The 23887-nt window shown below is 42.7% G+C and overlaps 1 protein-coding gene across 2 annotated transcripts in view; it reads left to right on the forward strand.

Annotated features, from left to right (window-relative positions):
- Positions 1 to 23887, forward strand: part of PTPRT (protein tyrosine phosphatase receptor type T) — a 280775-nt gene that overhangs the window by 147194 nt on the left and 109694 nt on the right. For both annotated transcript variants that reach the window (XM_054845732.1, XM_054845733.1), the window contains exons 6-7: positions 10430 to 10631; positions 14029 to 14131. In XM_054845732.1, coding sequence (XP_054701707.1) covers positions 10430 to 10631; positions 14029 to 14131 — 305 coding nt within the window. The remainder of the gene's footprint in view (positions 1 to 10429; positions 10632 to 14028; positions 14132 to 23887) is intronic.

Raw genomic sequence — 23887 nt, forward strand, 5'->3', positions numbered from 1 at the left:
AGGGTTGCTTGTGTGAAAGAGGAAGGATAGGCTAAACACTTGGGTCCTGGGTTATGTCAGAATTGATTTACAAGTGTGTTCTCATCCTTAGTGCTCTGCGATTCCTTCACTGAAGATGAATTTTTAATTTTTTGTGTGAGTTTTCACAGGTCCGTCTTAGGATAAGAATGCAGCTCTGGGCTTGATTCACCTCTGCTTTTGAGATGAGCATGTAGACAAGCACTTGAAATTCCCTTGGCAGTAAAGGAACCTAAATATGTGTTTGAGTGGTTTGCTGGGCTAAAAACAGTTCCTTAGGTGCTTCCAGTTGGCGTTCTGTATAAAGTATTCTTACTGATGGTAATACCTTGCTGGTGCGTGTTCAGGTGCCTAGCCAGGCTTCTTACAGTTTGTTCCTTATGAATTTCAATTTGTAAGACTTTTCCCATGGCCTGGTTTGGGGTTTAAGCCGTGATCTGACCGTCTGTGCTGCTTTTGGTTGTGCGTTACTCGTGCGCTGGCTGCTGCAGGGCCGATGGTTTCGTAGAAGCTGTGAACACGTACCTTACCTGAATTAGCTGCTCCGACACCTTGTCCTGCTCTGCCTCCTACGTGATAACCCATTTCAGTCAGGTGATGAGAAAAGTGCATGCTTCAGTTTGTTTTATGAAACGAATTGAGGCGTTGCCACTTGTTTGTAACCGGTGAAGCATCCCTGGGTGGTACCGGGGTTGCTCCCCGTGCCTCCCTTTCCATCGCAGCGTGCAGTCAGGGCGGGTGGGATGCATGCTGACAGCGCTCCTGCTTTCCTCAGCCTACATCCAGAAAGATTTATTTTCTTGTATTGCCTATAGGTATCGGGTTGATCTGACCATATTGACAGGGGACACCTCAAGCAATCAGAGATTCTGGGGTATTGCACTCCCTAAAAAAGCACAGCACGCAACAGCAAGGGGGATTTTGAAGAGGGATTGTGCCCCTCTCCTGTTCCCTTCGAGAAAACAAGCAACTCTGATAATATATGTGGAAAAGAAGGGGTTCCTTACGTTCTTCCTGTCTTATCTTTAACAGCCAAGCAAGACACGTGCTGGAACGTGAAGGTGGAGGTGAACTAGATAAAATATCTGCGTGCTTTTACATAAAAACACAGAGCTGAGTCCTTCACCTCTGGCACTCTCAGCTTTGAACTTGAAATCAAATGCATAGCCCACATCCAGGGCTCTGGTTGTTTATGATTTGCACTCTGCTGGATATCAGCCTTGGAAATGTAAGTGGCAAGTGTCACCAGGCAGCGACACTGTAAACAGGAGTGGGGACCGTGCCAGTTTTCACGTGGCTGGGAACCTACAGCAGAATCTCTATAGCAGGAGGAATAAACTACTTGCAATTATACAAAACAACAATTATGTTTCACCTCTGGAAAGCAAAAGAAAAGATCTTTAATTGTCTGTTGAAACTGCGGTTTTGCCAAGATTAAATGTAGAATTAATACCAGAAGGTAAAGATTTTTTGCAGAAAAAATCAGTATAACAAAAGGTTGGGCTCTGTTTCATGAATCTGTACCTGCTCTTTGCTGTTGGGTTTCAGCTGACAGTGATGCTACTTTGTAATTTACTCCCTGTGTTGCATCAGCTTCTTAAAACATTTGGTAGTTGTCTGTGCAGTGGTGTTTTACCGTGCACGTGTGGTTCTGCGAATGACCCTGAGCAAGAGGCTGGGGGGAAGAAAAGAGCCGATCTTCATTCTTAGTGGATTTCAGGCTGGGAGAAGGTGTTGGATCGTCAGGTTTGAATTCCACACTGCTAATTGTCATTATTCAGCTTAAGCCTTGATCCTAGAGATGTCACTGAAGAGGAGGGGGCAAGTAAATCTTCATCGCGTAGCCTGGTGTGCAGTGACTAGGGAGAAGCCAGATCAAGCTCGCTGGTGGTGCTGGGCTGATCTGTGTAAGGGATACGTATATCATTTTAAGCCCATCTTGCTAATCCCCTCGTTGTCAGGTCCAGCTAGGAGGTAGGAAGGGAAAGCTGTAGTTGGGAATGGCTCTTCCTTGTTGTTCTTTGCATTAAATCTGAAGCTGCTTTTGATGTTAGCTATCTTATGAATGATACACACTCAGGTTCACAAAGATATGTTTCAGAAACTCGGCGTTGACTATATGAGAGTCGTGCAGATGTAGCATGAACTGAGGAGAAGCCTTGCAAAATTTCTGGGAGGTCAGTGGTGCCTGAGATGCTCAGTAAAACACCTTCACCTTGTGCACCCTTTGGGCACACTAAATTCAAAGAAAACATTTCCAGGAGACACCATGAGCTAGAGCTGGTTTCCTTCCATCATAAAAAGTCGTTTTGCACGGTTAATACACATTGCACATGGCTTCTTAACACCTGGCTTGGGGACCTGTGCTTCCCTGAGGCAGCGACTCGGGAAATGAGGGAAATGTTTGGATAACTTCGAGTTCAAGGATATTTCTGTCAGACTTTAATGCATCGTTTTATTTGTGTTTATTTTTGGGAAACGGGGGAAAAATGAAGTTTGCTTGTAGGCTTTATTAGAGCATGGAGTGGAATATGTAAAGCAAGATTAAAAACTAAATAGCCTACTGTTTCCCAAGGTATTTTCAATCGTGAAGCCTTTCGCTTGGTTCCCCCTCCCCTCCATCTGCGGTGCTGAAGCCTGTGAAACCCATCCAACGCTCTCCGCTGATACCCAGCTCCCTTATCTCGGCACTCTTATGAATTGCATAATGATTTCTAGCCCTGCAAAATCACGCTTTGCCTGTGACAAACTTCTTTCTCATCCGTTTGGAAATTTTATGCCGAACCTGTTATGAAATTGAAGCAAGTGGCATAGGAGAGCACGGGGGGAAGTTACTGGTTTCTGTGGGCTGCAGGTGCTGGGCAGGCAGGACCGCAGCCTGGCAGTCGAGGAGATGTCCTGCCTCGCGGTGGGCTGTGCGTGCGGTGGTGCTGGGCTCCAGGCAGCTGAATAGCGAGCTTCTCCAAAGCCGCACTAAGCTGGACTTAAACACTGCTAAATCAGACGTGTGCCCCACTGAGCCCGCCTGGTTGTCTTCTGGGTAAAGTGAGGATTCAAGAGAGGATTGTGTAGTTGGGAAGTAGCACGTCTCCCTACTTACTTGTTTTCAAAATGAGGGTCCCCTTTAGAAAAGAAAGGATGAAGAGCTGTGACTGAGCTGCAGTTTTCCCTTTCTGGGACGGCAGCAGCCTTATTTCTTGTTTCAGTGGTTTGATGCCAGCCTTTCCCAGCAGCTGAAGCAGGCCAGCGGAGGTGGGGCTGGCCGGGCCGCAGTGGCAGCACGCAGGTCCCACAGGGTAGGGGAGAGGCGAGCCCAGCCCCGGGCCGCTGCGACTCCGGCTAAGGGGCTGTCCTGGTCGGACGGGCAGGCTGCCCTCCTCATCTCCTGCGGGCCGAGCAGCGCCGGAGGAGCTGACACCTCCGACAGTCGCCAGGGATCCCTATTCGCAGTGCCCTTCCGCGGGCAGCCCACCCCCGTGCCCCTGCATGCAGCACGATAAGAACCAATGGATTAAAAAAAAGTCTTGATTCCAGACAGGAGAGAGTTCAAAAAACAGCGATAAGTCAGGAAAAGCTTCCTTTTCTTCTGGCTCAGTAAAGTGAGAGGCACTACTCAGGGTGTCCCTGCAGACCCAGCGTCCGACCATGGCACAGCCGTGCTTATAGCGGCTCTGCAGAGCTCCTCTCCTGCCCGTAGCAAGAGCTGGCTTCAGTCTTGAGGCATTGCTAACTGAAAAGAGGAGGGGAATAATAATAATGATGATGATAAAAATATATATATATATATATATTGCATCTACCTGTCAGCTCAAAAGCAACCCCAGAAGTTAGGGATTGTATGTTGTATGAGGGACATGGAGAAGCAGAATGGGCTTGTTTATAAAGACAGGGACATAAAACATCAATGGGAACGTTAGAGGGTGGTGGAAATGGATCCATAGGTTTCGGATGCCTTCCCCAAACTGCCATGCAGTCGCTAACATGTAAATAGATATAAGGTTGCATAACGTGTCTAAAAAAATGGTGTTTGATTTAACAGCAGTGCTTGCCATTTGTATTCGAACAGGCTGCAATTGCTAAAGTCAGAGGGGAAGCTTAAAGTCCTAATGTTTGATGGCGAATATGGTTGTTGAGAGCAAAATTCCACTCACTGTGGTTGATTAATTCTATATGACAAAAGATATAAGATGAAGTGGCGTGTATACTGGGATCAATTGCTGGGGAAAGAAACATATGAGTGTATTTTTTTGCCTTGACTGGCAAGCTCTCAATCCTGAGACATTAGAGTTTGCTGCCCTCAGTTTTAAGGTTATGAACACATGAAATCCTGACAACCCAGTTATTCATCAGCGTGAAAGCTTACTCGAATGTATCAAATGCATGGGAAGGCTAAATGGATACATCAGCCGTGATTTGAGCAGAATATTCTGTCTTGTTAATTTATTTATTTGAGAGGATTAAAGGGATTCCGAACAGGGTTCCCGAAGGATTTTGGTAGTGGAGGGCAAGAAGGACCGTTACGATGAACTGATGAGATCTTTATCGCAGTTTGTTCTTGTATTAAGCTTAGGGCCTCGTGATTATGCCGTAATACATTCTTCCAAAGGAAAGTCTAAACCCGAAGGGTAATTTATCACATCGCTTGACGGTCTGTTTCACTGTTTAATTACCACATTTTTAACAATAAGCACCCTTTTTTCTACAGGGATTGTTTTTTTTTTTTAACCTTCAGTTTTCAGCTACACTTCCTGATATTTTTATTTAAAAAAAAAAAAAAAAAAAGCACAGGACAAAGCCCCCACTACCTCCTCCATGCAAAGCTGGAGTAAAATTCTCCAGACTTCTGTTACTGTCTGCATTCGCTAAGCACGGTGTGGAGATTCAGCGAGCGCCTGGGCGCTGGACGTAGCTCCTGAAGTGCGGGTGACCCACTGAATATTAATTCAGCTTCTGGAGCAGGCTGTGCAGTTCTCGCAGGGCTTTGTGTTCCGGTCCATGGCTGATACTCATATTCAAAATATGCCAGATGAAGCTGTATAATTATATATTCCGGTATCGCAATCGCATTTTGCTTGTGTGGACACGTAGTTGCCCGTACACCTGTGGGGAAATCCAAGTGGATTAAGGGTGGGGGGATTTTTATTATTTTTCATTCTCCTGAAGGAAGATTTGCAGTGGAAAATAGCTTTGTGCTTCCTAGTTTAGTTAATACCTCTGCTATGGTCTTTCCCTTCACAATGGAAGTTTTATAAGTCCTCATATCGTAATAGAAGTTTTACAGTCACAGATGATGACAGTTAGCAAAGCGTTCACATTTCCCTAGAAAATGGTGTTAAATTAGGCTCTGTGAAGAAGAGAATAGCTGTACTTATGCTCTCAGTATTGTATCTTCATCTTTGTGGTTGTTAACATAGTATTTGCTCAGTGATTTCAAGGAGTTAATATTCTGAACGTTTAAAATGGATAAAAAACAGAGGGGAGGATGGAATAAGAGGGGATGCTTCTGGTTAATGGGGACTGAGAGCGCACTGGCATACGTTGGGTGGCTGCTTAAATAACAACAAGGAGTGGACTTGCTAACTGTCCCATTCTTACGCTGATCTGTTCTTATTTTATTCTCCAGAGTCTATCACAGCAATTATATATCACTGAACACTTGGAAATTAAATATGTAAAGCCTTTTTTGGTAGTTTCCAGTAGAGTTGAATTTGTACTGCTGAGCTGTTTTACATTTTACAAAGAATTTGGACTCACGTAGCTCAATTTTGGACGGTTGACCAGGGACTCGAACTGTCCGTGCATCTCCTCAGTAAATCGTTTCTGTCCAGCTGGGTGGATGCTGGGCTCAGGGTTTCGTCCCTCCTGTTCTGGTGGGAACGTGGCTATTCTTTATCCTTCCAAGTTCCCGATTAGGTCAGATTTTCTGCTGTTGTTGCTTCAACTGGAGAACCATTTCATTAACTCAGTGAAGGAGATTCCAAGGAAGATTTAGGATTTATTAATGTGTATTTCTTGGGTTTGCTGTGTTTTAGCCTGCACCGGTGTGTGCTGTGATTAGAACCACAGCAGCGCTGGCCACTAAAACTTCTCCTTGGGACCATCAAGTTGCCCTGGAGCTGATGTGTAAGCTCTCCGAGACATAAGCAAACTCAGGACAGGCATTCCAGCTTGCAGAGGAAAGACAACTTTCAACCTGCGCTGGCTGCCTGCTCTGCAGGAGATAACCAGGAGCTGGTTAAAGAACAGAGCTTCAGTCTTGGGAGAAATTTCCTCATCTTTGTATTTGCATTTATTCTGCATCAGAATAAAACCAAATACTTTCAGTATTTTCAATTAGAGTGAAATTCTTAAATATATTTTGGAGTATTTTCTTGTTTGTTTTCTGTCTAGATTTTTAAACACTTAATATTATTGTTTCTTTTTTTACTGAATACAAAAGTCTTATATGATATGGCTTGTCTTTAAAATAGATTATTTAAAAATAATTTAGAACAGCTGCTTTCCAGTGATTGAGTCATCTCATTGAGTCATCTCATTTTCTAGATTAGCATCTCTTGTTTGTTTTGTAATGAAATGGTTTGACTTGGAACAAGAAATTAAGATAAATACTCAACATACCAACTAGAAGAACAGGTGGTTTTCTTTCAGCATCCTTCTTGTTCTAGGAAAGTGCTGTATTTCTCCTCCAGACATGTTTCTGTGCATTTATAAATTACTCCAGAGTAGGAAATTTCCATTTTCTTCTTGTAAATGTTTCAGAGTGTGATTCCCTGAAATTTCTCTTACTTCAGAACTTTTAGTTTAAATCAATTAAGGAGAAGAGTGGCAACTTCTTGATGTCTTCCTTTCCCCTGGTTATAATTTGATACATGATACATTTCCACATGAAACCCAACACAGAAGTGATATATTACAGCATCTTTCCTTTCTGTAGGAGAAATCCCCTGACGCATACGTACACCCAAGTGCATGTGGTGTAGCACGTTTCAGACATGCCAGTGAAGAAATACCAATGACTTCAGGACATGATTCTGGCTCCAACGAATGGTGCTGAGCTGGATGGGGAGCCTATGGCTTGGGCAGCACGGATGTGTGCCGGGGCAGCAGCCTGCTGGCAGGCGCAGAGATGGGTGTTGCTGAATTTCTGCTGCTTCAGCCATCGTGGGAGGAGGCACCATAGAGGAACAGACTGAGCTCTTGGGTGTTAATCCACGCTTGGGGTAGCACTAATATCTAAGGAAGAGCAGATATCTTACTTGGAAGGGAAAATGATTTTTTTTTTCCGTTTTCTTTCTCTGTGAGCTGGAAGAGAATTTGCTGCCTTTTCCAAGTAGTGTCGTGGGTTTGGGGCTATTTCATCTGTTTCACCTGTGGTTTTGCTGCTTCACCATCAGCACTCAGCAGTTGCAGAAATGCACAGAATCCCTTAATCACGAACATGTTTGTGTAGAGGAGTGTAATAGCCCTCCTTTTATAAATGGCAAAATGGAGACTCGGAGAAGGTCAGTTCATTGTGGTCGTGACGAAAGTCATCAGCAAGAGGTGGGCACAGAGCTCACCGCTCTCCTGGCAGTGTCCGTAGATACTTTCCTCACCGCTCCCAGAAATTCAGAGTTCTTGTGGAAAGCAGAGAAGAGCTTGAGACCCACTCTGATAAGAACAATAAGCTGGTAACCGGCTGTCTCTACAGACACCGTCGTGCTTACCGGGCCCTTAAATATTTCGCCTTATGGACTGAATGAAACTGGACCACATTCACAATTTTTATGCTATTACTTTCCTATTCTCTGCGTTGCCTTCATGTACTGTTTATGTATTAAAGTTAAATGTTACATTTCGGGGACAAGGATTGCTTTCTCTGAGTGCCACCTGGTTTCACAGGGTTCATATCTATTTGAATAGAGAGTCTGCAGCAGTATCAATAATCTCACCATTTGTGGCTATGCCACAAATTTCTCTTTACTGTAGTTTATATAGCCTAAAAAAAGTTTTAGGGAATAGTGAAGTCTGATTTGAGTGAGCAATCTTTCTGAAAATTGACTCAAACATGAATCTCAAATCGTGGCGTACTCTCTCTTAAGTATAGTTTTCTCTTTCCCTGCTTCTCGTGAGTTGAACCCAGCCTGCTATAAGGTCCTCTCTACTGGTATTCTCTGGTACAGTCAACAGAAAGAGACTTTAAATCAATGACTTTCCTTGGGGTTTTGGTTTGGGTTTTTTTGTTTTTTTTGTTTTTTTTTTTTTTTCTCTCTTGAAAGCTGTTCTAGCTCTATTTGCCTTAAGGGGATAGGTTTTTAATGATGAAAAAGAACTCATTTTGTAGTGATTTTAGAACTGGTGAAGGTAGGTGAATACTTTTATTTGTATGCAGGTCAAGGACAAGTGCATCTTTGCTTATATTTATAGCCTTTGGTATAACGTGCTTGAAAATAAATACCACTGGTTTTGCATAGGCCAGGCGAATGTGGTTTTTGGTCGCCCAGCAGTAGGAAATTCCTGTTCTTTTTCCCAAACTCCTAATTTGCTCATTATCCTTTGAAATTTTCTAGAGCTGCTATTTCTCTAGCACTTGATTTTGCAAATAGAGCATACAGATTGCATTGGTTCATTCCTACCTAACAGAATAAATACATTTTTCTTTCTGGAATTCCTTATGGCATTGACTGGGTCATGTCTCTTAATTGAAAGTCTTGGATCCTCACTCGAACTCTGATGGTGTTTTTACATTCCCTTGCCTTGGAGTACCCTGATGCAATAAGAGCTGTCGAAAGAGCTGTCCCGTGCCGCGTTGCATGGTCCTCGCCTTACCTAAGGACAAGGAGCGAGCAGAAAGATTTCTCCTCCCTGCAGTGAATTTGTTTTGTTTTAATGATCGTTGTGCAGAGATCTCTCTCTCTCAGGTTTCTGGCAAGTAATAAAAATTTAAAACCAGTTTGTAATTCCTGGAAAAGTTAGTAGGTTTTCAATTAAATCACCTGCAAGCTGTTCAATTATAATTCCTTTAAGAGTTCTGCTTTTGTAATTTCTTGCTGCTCCGTGGGCCTGGGTGTGATTCACAGCCCTTCTCTCTCATGCTGCCTCGTCTTGGGTGTCAGCTCGGTCTAAATTGTTCTTCTCTGTCCAAAAAAAAAAAGGATTCAAACCCTCACACCGTTCTCTGGTGTCAGTAGCATCGGCCTCTGTCTCTTATTTGTCCTGATATTATTAAAGCACCACTGTTTAAGCATTGTACGTTTATTTTTCCTCAAAATGCAACATCTTCCTCCTGTCATAAAGCAAGCGACTTAAAAATTTTCAAAGGTTCTTTCAGCCAAGCTGGGAATTAGATTCTTGTGGAGTCCTTCATAAAAAATTGAAGACTTCGTGTATTAACATACATTGATTTATTCATAGTGTTTCATTACAAATAAGTGAGGATCCCATAATATCAGGAAAGGTTAGGAGAGCAGTGGAGCAAGTTATATTATATTGACAGCTCACTTGAAATTGAGCTGCCTTTGGATTGAATTTGGAACGCAGGCAAGGAATTGGCTGGTAAATAAGTCATGAGTTTCACTTGCAAGTGTCTGTATATCAACAGCGTTGCCACGGGTAAGCGTAACGGAGCTCGAGCAGGATTTCAAAGGTGTGCTTTCAGCTTGGGCTCCTCTAAAGGTGTGTTAGCACCAGCAGCGGGCGTATTCACGAACGGCTCTCCAGGTCTGTAACCCTGCCGACTTATTCTCTCGGGTGAAAACCAGGCGCGGTACCCCATGGAGACCTGCAAGCTGGGGCTAAATCAGGGGGAGGGAAATAATACCAGAAACTGCCTTACAAGCTCAGAGAAGAGATGAGATTTGTCTAAAGACTTGATGGTATTTATTCCATTTAAACGTACCATTTTATTTTGGCGTATTCACTTTAGCACAGGAAAAGACTTCCAAAACCTTTTTTGTCAGTAGAAGGCCCCCATTGTTTTCAGCGGCCTTTTGAGAAGACTGTTTGCCAGAAAGAAAAAATACTTGATGGAAAATGTGTCCGTCTTTGCACCAAAAGTTTTTGTATGCCGTGGGGGATTGTGTGGATAATTCTCATGAAAATTCTGCCGGTCATGCTGTGTGCTCTGGTTTGGCTGCAGAAGTTCTGAGACTCAGAACAAAAAGCAATTTGTTATGTCTTTTGTTGTAAATCAGGACATGGTGAGGTTTTAGTGGAGAGAATAAATTAGCTTTATCCTAAGTAAAGCCTTGGAAAAATTGTCAAGTTTGTTTGTCAGCATCCAAATACAGAACCGCTCACTAGAGATACTGAAATATTATCTGTCCTTGTATTTTCAATGTCTAGTCTCACAAGATGGTAAAATAGGGGAGCAGAGAAAGGCCAGGTGCAGAAGACCCCTTATCACCTTACTTTCCTTGTTCTTCATTTGCAGATTACATACAAGGCCGTTGGGTCTCTGGATCCCAGTGCTGACCTGTCCAGCCAAAGAGGGAAAGTCTTCAAACTAAGGAATGAAACACATCACCTCTTTGTAGGATTATACCCAGGGACTACGTATTCATTCACCATCAAAGCCAGCACAGTCAAGGGCTTTGGGCCACCCATCACGACACGGATTGCAACTAAGATTTCAGGTACTGCTTTGGAGAAGAAAAAAGAACTTTGTAGGGCTTTGTTCTTTAGACCCGCAGCTGGTGCGTAAAACAATAAAAAGGTGTTCAGCTCAGTGTCTCTACAAGTTTCACAGGGCAGTTTTTTAAGACGGCCACAATCCAGTGTCTGTGTTTGGGTTACAAATGCAGTGGTTCATTTCTGGGTACCTTAAATATCCATTAATATCTTTGTGGAGCATTTTAAATGAGAATCTTCATTAGTTCTCCAAATGAACGATCTCTATAATAATTGTTAGTATTATCTGCGTGGCTGGGGAAGCTCCCTCAATAATGTGGCTTTTATTTTCAGATTGCACCAAAATGGAGGTAATGAAGTAATTGAATTAATAGTGCAAGGAGATTAAAAATAAAGGAGGAAAGCTGTTTTTATGTTTTCTTTCTAGGGGCAGAGGGAGGACTTGAGGTAGGCAGACAAGTATGTGAAAGGCATTAAAATCAGGAGGCATTGCAAAGAGAAGGTGCTTGTGTCTCTAGGGGGAAAAAAAAAAGAAACTTAGGCTAGCTATCAGGAAAAAAGATGGATAAAGGGATGGTAGAGATGATATTGAGCAGAGATACGTAGACTTTAATTTTAGCATTTAATTGATAGCACTAAAATAGGTTCTCTAACACAGTTTAAAACTGTCATTTTTTGGAATACCTTCACTGTTTTTTCAGTGAAAGCAAAATAAACGTTTGGGGCATTCAGGACACTTATAATGCTTGAAATTATGGCTGGGTGCAATAGAAGAGAGTGCACAACAGCGCATATTTTCCATTGCCCTATTTCAAAATTGGTTAATAAAAAGAAGTTGTTAGCGGTAAGTGACAGGGTAAATTTGGAGGGAGTAAAACATATCCATTCCCTCCAGACTGAACCCTTAACGTTTAGTGCAAAAGCCTGTGTCTGGACCACGTGAAGTGAAGCCATTAACTGTGGTAACAGCTCCACGGGCCGTTGGGGTTTAGGCAGCCCTGCTGCGACGGCAAGGCACGGCGTGCACTCTAGTCACTTGTGACCAGAGAGATAAAATAGTGCCGTAATGGTAGTGCTTTATTCCTCTGATCCAGTTTCTTTGCATTTTATTATTCAGTGAGTGCTCAGATTGTGTTAGAAGCCTGCATGATTATTAACTGTATGCTCACGGAGCTTGTTTATCGTCTTGTTCTTTTTTTTTTTTTCTTTCCATTTTCCGAACATCTGGTTCACAATAGGTAGGCACAGACTCTGTGCAGGCGGTAGGGTAGTCTCTGACATTAGATTATCTCATTGCATGGTCGGTCCCATACAGGTAATTTGGAAATTACTGTTAAACTTGCTCTAAGAGGCAGGCCCAAGGTTAGCAGGGAGAAGAAGGATTTTTGCATTGACTGGAATGTCCTTGTAAGACCATGTGTATTTTAAAATGAAAAGACATCTATGCCGTAGCAATGTGTGAGTGTATATGTTTATATGGGTGGACACATTTGTTTATTTCTTAATCACAATTTAATGGCAGAATTCCTGGGGACTTCTCTTTGGGCGAGAGTGGGATCTTGCAAAATAGGCATTAAATTGATGGGCAGCGGTTGCTGTTTTAGAGACATCACTGCCAGTTGTAATTTTATTGAGGTACTACACAACTGTTGCATGCTGAATACGCAAGAAAATTACTATATCTTATTTCAGTGTCTTGTGACTAATACAGCCTTGATTGCTGAATTATACTCAATACCATTAGCTAGTCCAGCCAAGACCTATGTTTCTTCCACTTACTTCTTAACTATATGGTGTCTGAAAGTAAGACTGTAAATTCTCTGTAGGAGATGCAGTGTTTTACGCAGAAGATAACTAAACAGGACTCCTGCGCAGCCAGGAGGAGACACCCGAGCTAACTAACGTATCTGAAACAGTTTGGTGGCAGCAGCGCTGCAGCTGGGATAGAAGAGCCTGCTTTGAAGCAGGATGATGGAGCCTGCAAAGGCAGAGCCCAGCCTGTTTCTGGTGTCCAGACTGGCCTTGCAGCTCTTGTAGCACTGCGCTGTGCTGCAGCACCATCCCCTCCGGCCAGAGCAGGTGCTGAGCAATTCTTGCTCTGGCACCTCCGGCAGCTACGGTGATCTCTACAGTGACAGAAGATGGCTGGTGACGTGCAACTTCTTTAAACGACTCGCACTGCTTCCCCTTGATGCCGAGCACTTTTTTCAGAGAAAACCTCGTTAAGGAATTGGCATTCGTTCTGAACTCGTTGCCAGCTTGTTGACGGGGAAGCCAGTAACCGAGTTGATAACAGCAACCACCATTCTTGACAGTTTTCAAGCATTTAGATAAAAATCCTGATTGTAAACAGGATTACAGTGGAAATCACTGTGAGAGGATTAAATATGGGATCCCCCGCAATGCAGCTTGCCCTTGTGAGTTACAGATGAACTATTTGTGTAAATTCTTCTGTTTGCTTTATACTTGAAAGATATTTCAAGAAAACTTATATATTTGGAATAAATTTGATGTCGCTCTATCTCGTGATCTCTTCAGTTCTTCCACAGTAAAAATTGTCCCAAACAGATGTCCGTTCTTGGGGAAGGAAGAAGTAACATAATAAGTAAAATACATCTCCTTGGGAAAGCTATCCTGCTTTCATGAAATAATCCCACTAGAAGATAACAAAGCAGAAGTAGAAACTAGACTTTGGCTAAGTGTGAATATTCAGTGGTTTTCTATGTTGCTCTGGGGAAGCCGTCAGCGAAGTGATGGGGATGCCCTGGCTGGGAGCTGCCGGAGCAGGCCGTTGGAAGCCGTGCAGCTGCCTGTCGATTCAGCATCACTAAGGCACTGGGGGAAAATGTCATGGGTTTGAGTGCTAAAATAACCTGGCTCATTTGCACTCCTCTCTTTTCATCTTCGTAACACACCCTCCAGCTAATCAAGGAGACACAGCTTAACTCTCTACGTTAAAAACTGTCTAAGCTGCGGGAGGTCTCATCCAATGACCAGAACTGTGAACAAGAGCCGGGTTTCCCAGGTGCTGTTCTTGGCTCTGCCACTGATTCACTCATCCTAAGTGGTCTTTTCCAATGTCCATGCAGTTTTCTTTCTTCACCTTTAAAATTGAAGGAATGATCCCATCTCAAAGGATTAGTAAATCTTAAAAATTCAAGACAGGATTTTCAAAGCCAGCTTGAAAATTTGGGTGTCCAATTCCTGTTTAATTTTAATGGGAAAAGAGTGTACAAATATTTAAGCAGTTTTGACAGTTTTGGTCATAACATTGGGAAGTATTTTGATGTTTCATTTGAGAAATGTTAAACAGTCTCCAAGAAATGTTAATACTACGTTGCCATCACTACCGAAGGCAGTAACTGGTGTATAACTAACGTCTTGCTCTTTGTTCTGCTGTAGCACCGTCGATGCCGGAATACGACACGGACTCCCCCCTGAATGAGACTGACACCACCATCACCGTTATGCTGAAGCCCGCTCAGTCCCGGGGAGCACCTGTCAGGTAGGTGTTTGGTCTTCTCTTTTCACAGTTCTCCCCTCTCCTTCCCCCCCTCCCAGGCTTCACTCACGCCTCTCTCATTCTCGTCTGATAATGTAGCTGCTGAAAGCGAACGCTGACTAAAAGGCCAACTCTGCTGTTGATTCTGCCTTTCACAGTCTCCTTTTATAAACGCCTCAACCTACTCGCCTCCCGCTGTTAACCTCCGGGAAGGATTACTGATAGCATTGCACGGGGTTATTACCCTCTCAGCGTCGCTTCGGATGCTGGGCGGCACTGGAGTACAGCAGTGCCTGGGGCTGTGTACTGTGACGCTGTGGCTGGAGCAGCGCCACGCGAAGGTGGAGGAGGCTTCAGGCCTCCGTTTCCTGCCCTCTCTTCCATGATGGACAAGGCCTTTTGGTAACTATCGTCTGAACGCCTGAACTCTCTTTAATGCTTGCAGATGCATTTGTTCAGATTCTGGATATTCTGGATCTAACCACGCTCTTCACGTCTTTATGTTATAATCCAGCTCTTGCTCTTGGGCTGGTTGTGAAGTAGTGATCTGGTTCAGAAAAGATGACCTCTGGTTTGAGTGAGGCTTTGCCGGTTGTAGGAAAGCACAATTTCCACTGGCAGAGGAGAGGATTTAGGGGCAGGGAGCTGCTCGGGCACCCGTGAAATAGAGCGAGGACCTTGCAGAAAACATTTCTGGCTGTCCCTGAGCTGGCTCGCGTTCTTAATGGTGAGATGCTGAAATCATGGAATGAGAGAATTGTTTAGGTTGGAAAAGACCATTAAGATCATTGAGTCCAACTGTAAACTTAACACTGCCAAGTCCCCCCAAACCATGTCCCTGAGTGCCGCTCGCCTGCAGATAGCTCCCTGACTGCAGACACTGCTTCGAGGCCTGTACTTCATCGCTCCCTTCTGTCTGGGTGAATTTGTACGTGGTGAAAGGCACCAGCAGAAGAACAAACTTCCCTTCCGAGCCGGCAGAAGTGCCAGTTGGTCATTCATCCTGCCAGTCCCATCAGCTGGAGCAGGAGTTACAATCGCTTGTGATAAAGATGCTGGATGCTGCTTTGCAGAGGTATCCAGCAGCCATTACCTCCCGGTAGGCTCTTCAGGCTTTTACCTCCAGTTTTCACAAGAGACTTTTGAAAATTTTCCTATAGGTGGTATTTTTAAAACCCATAGTCCCTTCTTGCAAAGTGACTCGAGTTTCTACACCCCACTGACAGGTTCTTAGTGCTTTTGAAGGGTGTCCCACTACGTATTCAGGAGCAAATTGCTCAGATGTATCCTACTTGATTTAATGAAATATCCTCTATCGGTTGGTGGTCCGCCCTACGTCTCAGCTTCCCCCTAAATTGCAATGATACTCTCAAGCAAAAAATCTGCTGTATAAGACTTAGCACCATCCCTTTTCTGGTTTTTCTGAGTAATGTATTTTAAAGTTTTCCTTTCAATCTCTGGCACTCCATATGAGCGAATTTAGGAGCCTGTTTTCTGAGTCCTTTAGGGATGTTTTTCTGCTGGAAAAGAGCAGTAAAATCACACAGCTCTGTTTTGTTTTATTTCTTTATATGGGGGAACATTCCTGTATCTCGTTTTACCACCTGCTGTCTTAAGAGTGTTGCTATTTTGTCTTTTTATTGAAAAGTCTTGCGATTTTTCTCAAAGTCAATTTACTATACCTTAACTGCATTCAGTGAATAATGTCTTTTTCCAGCAAATGCATTATAAAAAAATTGATAGAGATTTTTATAAATTTTTACTCTGGTTTCTTTAATTGCATTGTAGCCTGTTATACACACATTTTCAGGGAGTGCAATATTTACACGCCACATCCAAGTGATAAGATTACAAAGCCCTTTTCATTGACTTATAGACGTGGGGGGGGGAGAGGGCAGGGAGAAGAGGTCTTGGGGAGACTTTTAGCTTTTTATTAACTATGACAGCCTCAGAACGTGTGAATACCTTTCTCTGTGTAACCATATAGACTGTTCTTAGTCTAGCCTCAACAAATCGAGTTATTTCAACCTTACGTTTTCCCACCCTCTTCCCTTTTCTTTCAGTCTGTTCTGCACACTCACCAATTTCTGTAAGTTCTCTCGAAATACCGTACCCAAAAGCAGGTAGCATTCCCTCGGAGGCCTCAACAGCACCCAGCAGATTAGGATAACATCCTGTGAACTCCTTGTGACACTCCTAACACACAAGAATGAGGTGGTTTTTCCTCCTCAGTGGTTTTTTGGGGGGTTTTTTGTATTCAAGCTGAGACCAAATATATCCTCTTTGCTGTTGTCTGGTTAGCTATTCTACCTTTTGGTTGTTTGTGTTTTATTTCTCCTTCACAAGTACGGTATTTTCCATTCATCTCTATTAAATATGATAAAATTGATTTTCAAAATGCTTTAGAATTCTGATACAAACTTAAATGACTTGGAGCCCCCCTTAGTCTGATGCATCCTCTGTTCAGTTACCGAAGACATTAATGCAAACACAGATTCGAGACAAATGACTGCGAAATCCCCGCGCGCAGTGGCGAGGTGATGCGGAGGTTGCTGGAGGGGATCCTGCGTGGTGCAGCGTGCTGGTAGGATGCTGTTGTCCTGGCCTCCCTTGTAGACATGACCGTGCTTTCCTAGATCCCTCCCTTCTGCACGCTGACCTTTCGTATCCCAGCCTGCCTCAGGTGGTTCTGAAAAGGTACTTGAAAGTAGTCTGAGATAGATTTTCCTTATAAAACCTCTGATATTCAGATCTTTCACTATGCAGGAATAGGTCAATGCCTCATCTCATCAACCTGACAGTTCTCCAGGCAGCCAGTTCCTGCTCTGTAGTGCCCTGGGTTTTTATTACAGTCCTCCCAAACTGTGAAGATGAAAAAAAAGACTATACAGTAATTTTTCTTAATATTTCCTCTTATATTCTGGGGATGGTGAGCTGGAGTACATGTGGGAGTGTGATTGTAAACTAGTATCTGTATATAAGACAGTTATGTGACTTTGTCTTGTGTTATTTCACTCTGCTGTGGTCTGAGCAGCATACAGATGGAGTATGGTCTGCAAGATCATTTTTAGAGTAATACTGTAGAATATTTCAAATAAGATTCATTGTATTTCCATTCATCTGAAATGCAGGTACGCCAAATCCAAAGTCACTTTCAACATTAAGACATTTCTGATGTTCCCTAGTGCTCATGATAACTAACTTAAATGAGGTTGTTTATAAAACTAATGATCATGAACTCAGCATTGTTAACGATCTATAGATAACAAGGAAGATGCTTTCATATGAACTAACTGGAACAATATAAACTTAGACATTGTTTCATCTATTTTGTCCTATTGCCAAAAGAAAGATCAAGCCTCAGTAAGCATAAATATTCTCCTTTGTGGCATAGGCATTTCATTCGTGCCTTTATTTTCCGTGGTGTAACCTGCAGAGCTTGACTCCACGTTGCCCTTTAAAAATAACTTTTAGGTGTTCTTATATCAATCTAAAGCCCGTGAATGGTGCTATGATTGACTTGCTGAAGACTGACATTCATCAGTAATAGATTCAGAAGAGGAAAGAAGAATGCAAGTGTTCTCAATCTTTACTCCTCAACTCTTTCCTGAGAATCTCCAATGTGATTTTGAGGATGATTCTGCCTTCGAATCTGTTATTGTCAGGAGGGCTGAGTCAGGCCTTCATAGATTATTCATATACGACATCTTTAGGCCTCTATTTCAGAATTTATATCCCATTCACTGCTTGAAAATACCACTGTGAGGGACTTTATATCTATGACCTGTCCACTGGGCTGGTTTTTGTGTGTTGGGTATTTGAAACTCCATCTGGTTTATTAACATGCAATTGGTTCTATCAATCTACCTATACTACTGTTATGGAAAAAATCAGATTTCCAGAGCATGTATTACTTTTGAGGATTTCGGACTTTAAATAAATGCTCCCCTTAGGTGTGATTGTGTTGTCGATATGCTGCTGTGCATATCGGAGCTGTAGGACACTGCAGAAGGATGTTAGAGAAGAGTCTGCAATTATTTGGGTGGTTTCAGACTATGGAGAGCTTTTTTGTTGGAAAAAGGTTGATTTAATCTCCTCATCTTCCTGTAGCTCTCTGAGGTGTATCAGTAAATAATGTGATGTGTCTGCCAGCACTCAGGTACAGGACGGTCTTGTGCTAAAGAACGGTATTATTAGAGCAAAGGTATTCGGTCTTTGCACTCACCTTTATGCACATACATAAATATATAGATGCAGCGTAAGTAGCGTATGTAAGGGATCCTAGAGAAATATACTCAGGTAAGAGTCATTTATTGTGTATGTGTGCGGTGGTCGGATGCTTGTAATCACTGTGGTGAAGAAGGATGGGTTAGTTTATTAATGTACATCTTAAAGGAAATAAATCTGAGTAGGAGAACCGGAGTTTAAAAATGTTAAATATATTTAGAAGTACTAAGCAAAGGTGAAACAAATATTTTTATATGAACAGCCAGCCAGTAGGAGAAATTAATTTATGTGGACCAAGGCCCATGTTACTCTTGAGTATTATCATCTGATTCTTAGTCTCCCAAGCGTGAAATAAAGGAAATATTTTTGGTCTACGTGATGCTAAACAAACGAAGAGAAAACAGTTGTAGTGTTATTTAACAGAACACCTAAGAACAGTGGTTTTTTTCTGGTTTTACGCTCAAGCTATTCTCCAAGCAAGCAATCCCGTATGATGTATCTGTGTACTTACGTATTCCTACATGTAGTAATAAATGAAAATTCCCTGGGACAAAGGGAAGTGGTATAGCTTCCATTTCTTGTTGGAGAACTGAGACCCTGACTAGATCAAACTTGCCTTCCGTTTCAGTCTGCAACAAAGTAGAAATTAAGAATCTCTGGAGCCATAGGCTATGACTTTAATCTCCAGAGAATTCTTTCTTTTCATGTGATTTCAGGCATCATCTGTTCATCCTGAGCTTGCCTTTCCTATATCCCTCTCACTAGCATCCTTATTTTGATTTTGGTTTTAATGCACAGTAGTTCTTTCTGTCCTTATGAAGGAGTGGTTTGCAAGCCTAGTGACCTTGATTCTGTGGAGGAGGAATGAGACAAGAAGCTGTAAACTTGCAAAATTTGCTGGGGTTTTTGTTTGTTTTACAGACGGTGGCTTTGGTGTATGGGTCTCCGTAGCTATATAGGGAGCGATGCTGTTCAGCTCGCTGCTTTGCAACTTCTTAGTGGCATCGCATGAGCTTGCCTCAGGCATTTATGTTGATAATTAATTCATTAATGCCAAGAAAAGGTGGCAATTTCTTGTTCTTAAAACTCCCACGCAGCGTACCTTGTGCTTGAAAATAAAGACTGGAGTCAAGGATCAGCGAAACAATAAAAAAGGGTTCTAATGTTGAGAGCTGTGGGGAGCATAGCAAATTATCATGCCCTTGGTAATTCTGAAAGTTCAGTTGCCTTGATAGGCATGTTATAAATACCTGGAAAATAAAACTCCTGGCCTGCTTTTTCTAAACTCATATTCAAATGTATGTGTCACATGACTGGGTTGATTGAATACAGGGCAAACAGTCATCACATTAGATCTTTTAATTTTGTAGTATCTAATGAGGAATGAGATTATCAATCTAGGCTTCTGATATTATAAGCCTAATTATCTATATTAATTAACATCTCCTATAATATACCTCAGGGATATTGTTCTGAAATCATTCAAGCTGGGTTTCTCCTGCGTGGCAGCCTGCCTTTAATTGAGGCAAGAGTTTGAAGGTAAATGAGCAAATTTCTTTCCTCTTAAAGATCAACCACATCTACTTTAGCTGCGAATGTGAGAAAGAGAGAATGAAAATGAGAATTTGGGTAGAAGGCGTAGAACAATGGCAGCTGCGTAGTTCAGCATCACATTTATTATACCAAAAAGAAAGAGAATAGAGTTGCACAATAAGGATTTGCAGGCTTGACCTCATCAGCATGTCCAAACGCTGGTGAGCTGACCCAGAGCACTGCAAGCCTGAGCACACACTTCCGTCTCAGCTGGAGTCGTTGAATGGTGGGTTTAGACCATACAGGATGACGTCAGAGGTACTTGCAGTTGTTCTAGATCTTAGAAGTGCTTTGCCTACTCTGTCAGGAGAGAAGCATAATGGAGATACAGAGATGCTTCAGGATGAAAAGTGACAACCGTAAGTATCAGGAAGGATTATTTAGTCTTTTACGTAGCATGGCAGTATTAGTTGAATGGATGTTTCAAGGTTTTTTTTTTTTTAGTTCCCCCTCAGGAGTCAGGTGTTGGCCCTAAAAAGTGAGGATAGGGGGCAGTTTTGCATCAATTCTCTCATCTGGTACAGGAAACGCATTTTCTTACTGCATCAGCATACTGCTCGTCTGAGAATGCTGTCCCTTAAAAAGTCATAAAACTGCCTTTGCCTTTTTCTCAGCTGTCGGAAACGTAGCCGTTCTCTGAGCCTGGCTGACCTGCTGTGTCTTACTAAGGGTTCCACAGAGAGTTTTGGCAGTAGACAGAAATGGGAGAAGAAAGCCATAAAATTTGCATGTATTTTAATGATAATATTTTAACAATCAAATTACATGTAGAGACATTTCTTTTGTGTCAAGCAGCATTTTTTTAGCTCTACAGTGAAGCTTTTGCTAACACTTTTTAGTTTTATGAAGGCCTGAGGATACCGAGAGTGGGGGAGTGAATGTTTTTGCATAAATCTTTTATGCTGTCCACGTAAACTGTCAGATTAAATTCCAGCAATCAAAAGGTTAATGAAGTCTGAACTTTAAGGTGAGAATCACAAATTGATGGCCATTTTCTCACATCAAGCTGTCAGCCAGTAGAAAATACCCATGGTTGCCAGTTTGAAGGGTTTTTTCCCCAAGACATTTCTTTGTTTCAGAGCCAATCTGCCCCTTCCTTATTATCAGAGAATAATAGGATAATAGCAAACCACATAAAAGACTTTAAAAATTAGAAACTCTGAGTTTCTCGAGGCATGCTGCCCAGCCGCCGTTTGCCTGTGGGAGCCCTTGGATGGAGCCTTCGATGGGCTGACCTGAGCCTGACCACAGCTACTCGGGGTCGGAGCAGCCCTCAGGAAGGAGCTTGGCTCATTTTACGGACCACAGAGGATGATTTACCTAATTGAGGCAGCTCCTTAAGGTACTTAAAATGAGATGGCATGAGTCTGGGCACAAGTCCCTGGCAAACGTCCACCCCTCAGAAGCAGTGCACAAGCTTTATCCAGCCAGCAGACCCTCTACCAGGAGTGAGGATGATGAGGGTAAGTGGGCTGCTCTCTGTCGCGTGTGGCAGGCAATGTTTATGCTAGCAGGTGCCCCTCAATGCGTCTGTAATAACACAAAAACTCGATAAAAGGGAAGATGAGTAAGCTCTGCTTTGCTGTTGCAGACTAAGGCATTTCAGGATTTAATTATACTACAGGTATATAAATTCCGGAAACATGTTAATGCTCCCGTGATTAAAATTATAGAGGGCCTAATTGAAAAAGCATAAACCGAATTGAAGAATTCCTAATTATAGTTTGCTTTGAGGTGTTAATTTCCTCCATAATGAATGCATAATTTCTTGGAACTAGAAAAGGGGGTTGCTGCACCACTGCGTGGGCTGCAGATGGAATGAAGGGATTATCATAAATGCAGCCAGACAATTCAGAAGAATAAACCTCTGCAGCCATGATGCTATTCTGCCTCTCTATAATTTCAGTTCTCCTTGCGCAGCGCTTTTCCAAAGCAAAAGGCAGAGCTAGGAGATGGTGAGGGATTTGCTTACTGTGCAAAAGGAAGGGGAAATAGGACTGGTTTAATTAAAAGTCATCATGGTGCAAAAGCGGAAGGCGAGGAGAGAGGCAGAGCCGCAGTATTTTTGGTGGAAAGGTCAAACAGCAAAATGGAAGAGGAGGCAATGCTGACTTCGCTTGTCGCCCACCACTTTGCACTTTCTGAAAAGCACCGTGTGTCCAGAAAAGGTGGAAAGAATCGGGCTGATGCTCCTGCAGCTTCAGGTGCTGAAAAATCTGTATTCTTACCCAGGAGAGCTCATCTTTTCTATTGTACGCTGATGCTATAACAGTGAGTAGACTGTTACCTGGCTGTATGGGCCTTGGCTAGTAATGAAGTTTCTCTTAAGGTTAGAAACAGAGCAGGTTCTCCCTTTTTGTCTTGTGTTTTTCTTAGCCTTTTAGTTTAAAAAAAACCCAACAAACCCACAAATGCATACAAAGCCAACAAAAATATTTTTCTAGCATTCTCTCTTAAAAAAAGACATCCCATTCTTATGCTGTGGGTTTTCCCTCCACAGCCTAGTAGCTATGGTTGTGGAAAAGGGAGAGAAAGCTTTGAAATCCAAACTAGATTTTTTCTGCATCCAGATAGACCTAATTTCATGAAAGCCATTGGAAATACCCAAATTAATTCTGAGTGCGAATGTATGCAGATATACCCATCCCCTTGTCCAAGCCACCGCTTTTATGAAGGACGTGGCCGAAGGTATTGGACCCGATAAGGGTGTGCTGTAGTCTCTCCTTGGCCTGCAGGTTGTCCAAGAACCATTTTGGCTCTTCTTGTCCTTGAAACTTCCTTGTGGTCTTAAACCAGCGATTTTTTGAGGATGACGACAAGACCTCAGTCAGCAACGCCCGTTTAATGCTAAGTGACATTAACAGAACAGGGGTTGGTTTTTTGTAGCTCAGACAGATGGCAGGTGGCTCAGAGGGAAAAAACACCTCCAAAGTCACTAACGTTAGCTCCTGTTGCAGCGAAAGCCGTATCTGTCTGCACTCATTATCTTTAATCTGCCAGCGCAAAATAACATTGAGCTGGCGAGATAGGGACTGGGCCCGTTCCGCTGGGGAGCAGCAGCTATTATCTCTGATCTGGGTTGTGAGCCAGGCCGGGCTTATGGAGATGGCTGAGATAATGGAACACAGAGCTTTGAAATGCCCTCTGGTTCTTTCGTTTGGTGGGGTTTTTGTGGGTTTTTTGTGGGGGTTTTTTGGGTTTTTTTAATTTTTTTTTTATTTTTATTTCTGAGAAGATTAAACTGAGAGAATTTAAAGTGTTTAAAAGAACGATGCATGTACAATACAAGTAAATGGATGCAGTAGCAGTGTTCTTGGTGGTCTGGGGGTGGAAAGGAGGCAATATTGTGAGAATGGATAGCATCTTTTATTAGACCAAATGATACAGCTGGGGAAAATGGGCTTTTAAGCACACAAATCCTTCTTTTTGGTCAGTAAATACTGACTGTCAATACAGTTGTCTTTTTGACAACTACTTAACGTTTTGTGCATGTTACCACGTTTCTGTTTGCTGTGCACAGATGCCACGGCGATGATTAGACTTGCTTAGAAGTGTCTGGGAATAACTGAATTTTTAGATTTCTTTCAGTAACTGTCCTTCCTTGGAAAGACATGCTCACTAATCACTCGTAGAAGAGTAATGGAGAGTGGAAGGTTATGAGGTTGGAAGTGCTGATTTTAATCTGTTGTGTGTTTCATCTGGGGCAGTTTTAAGAAAGAGAGGGTCTCCAGAACGCCTCTCCTTCCCAGTGCTGCCTGCTCCTCCTCCATCTCTGCAGGTCACATATCAAGGGATTCCCAGAAGTAACTTTTTTTAAAATTTAGTTTACCTTTTTGAAAGACTTTGTAGGATTAGCGTGTGTTCAGGCTTGGAAGCTCCAGATTCCGTTAGAAAGGTCATACTGGCTGGCGGGTGGAAGTGGGAATATTGGACAAGAGC

This window comes from Grus americana, chromosome 17 (genome assembly GCF_028858705.1).
Source record: "Grus americana isolate bGruAme1 chromosome 17, bGruAme1.mat, whole genome shotgun sequence".
NCBI lineage: Eukaryota > Metazoa > Chordata > Aves > Gruiformes > Gruidae > Grus > Grus americana.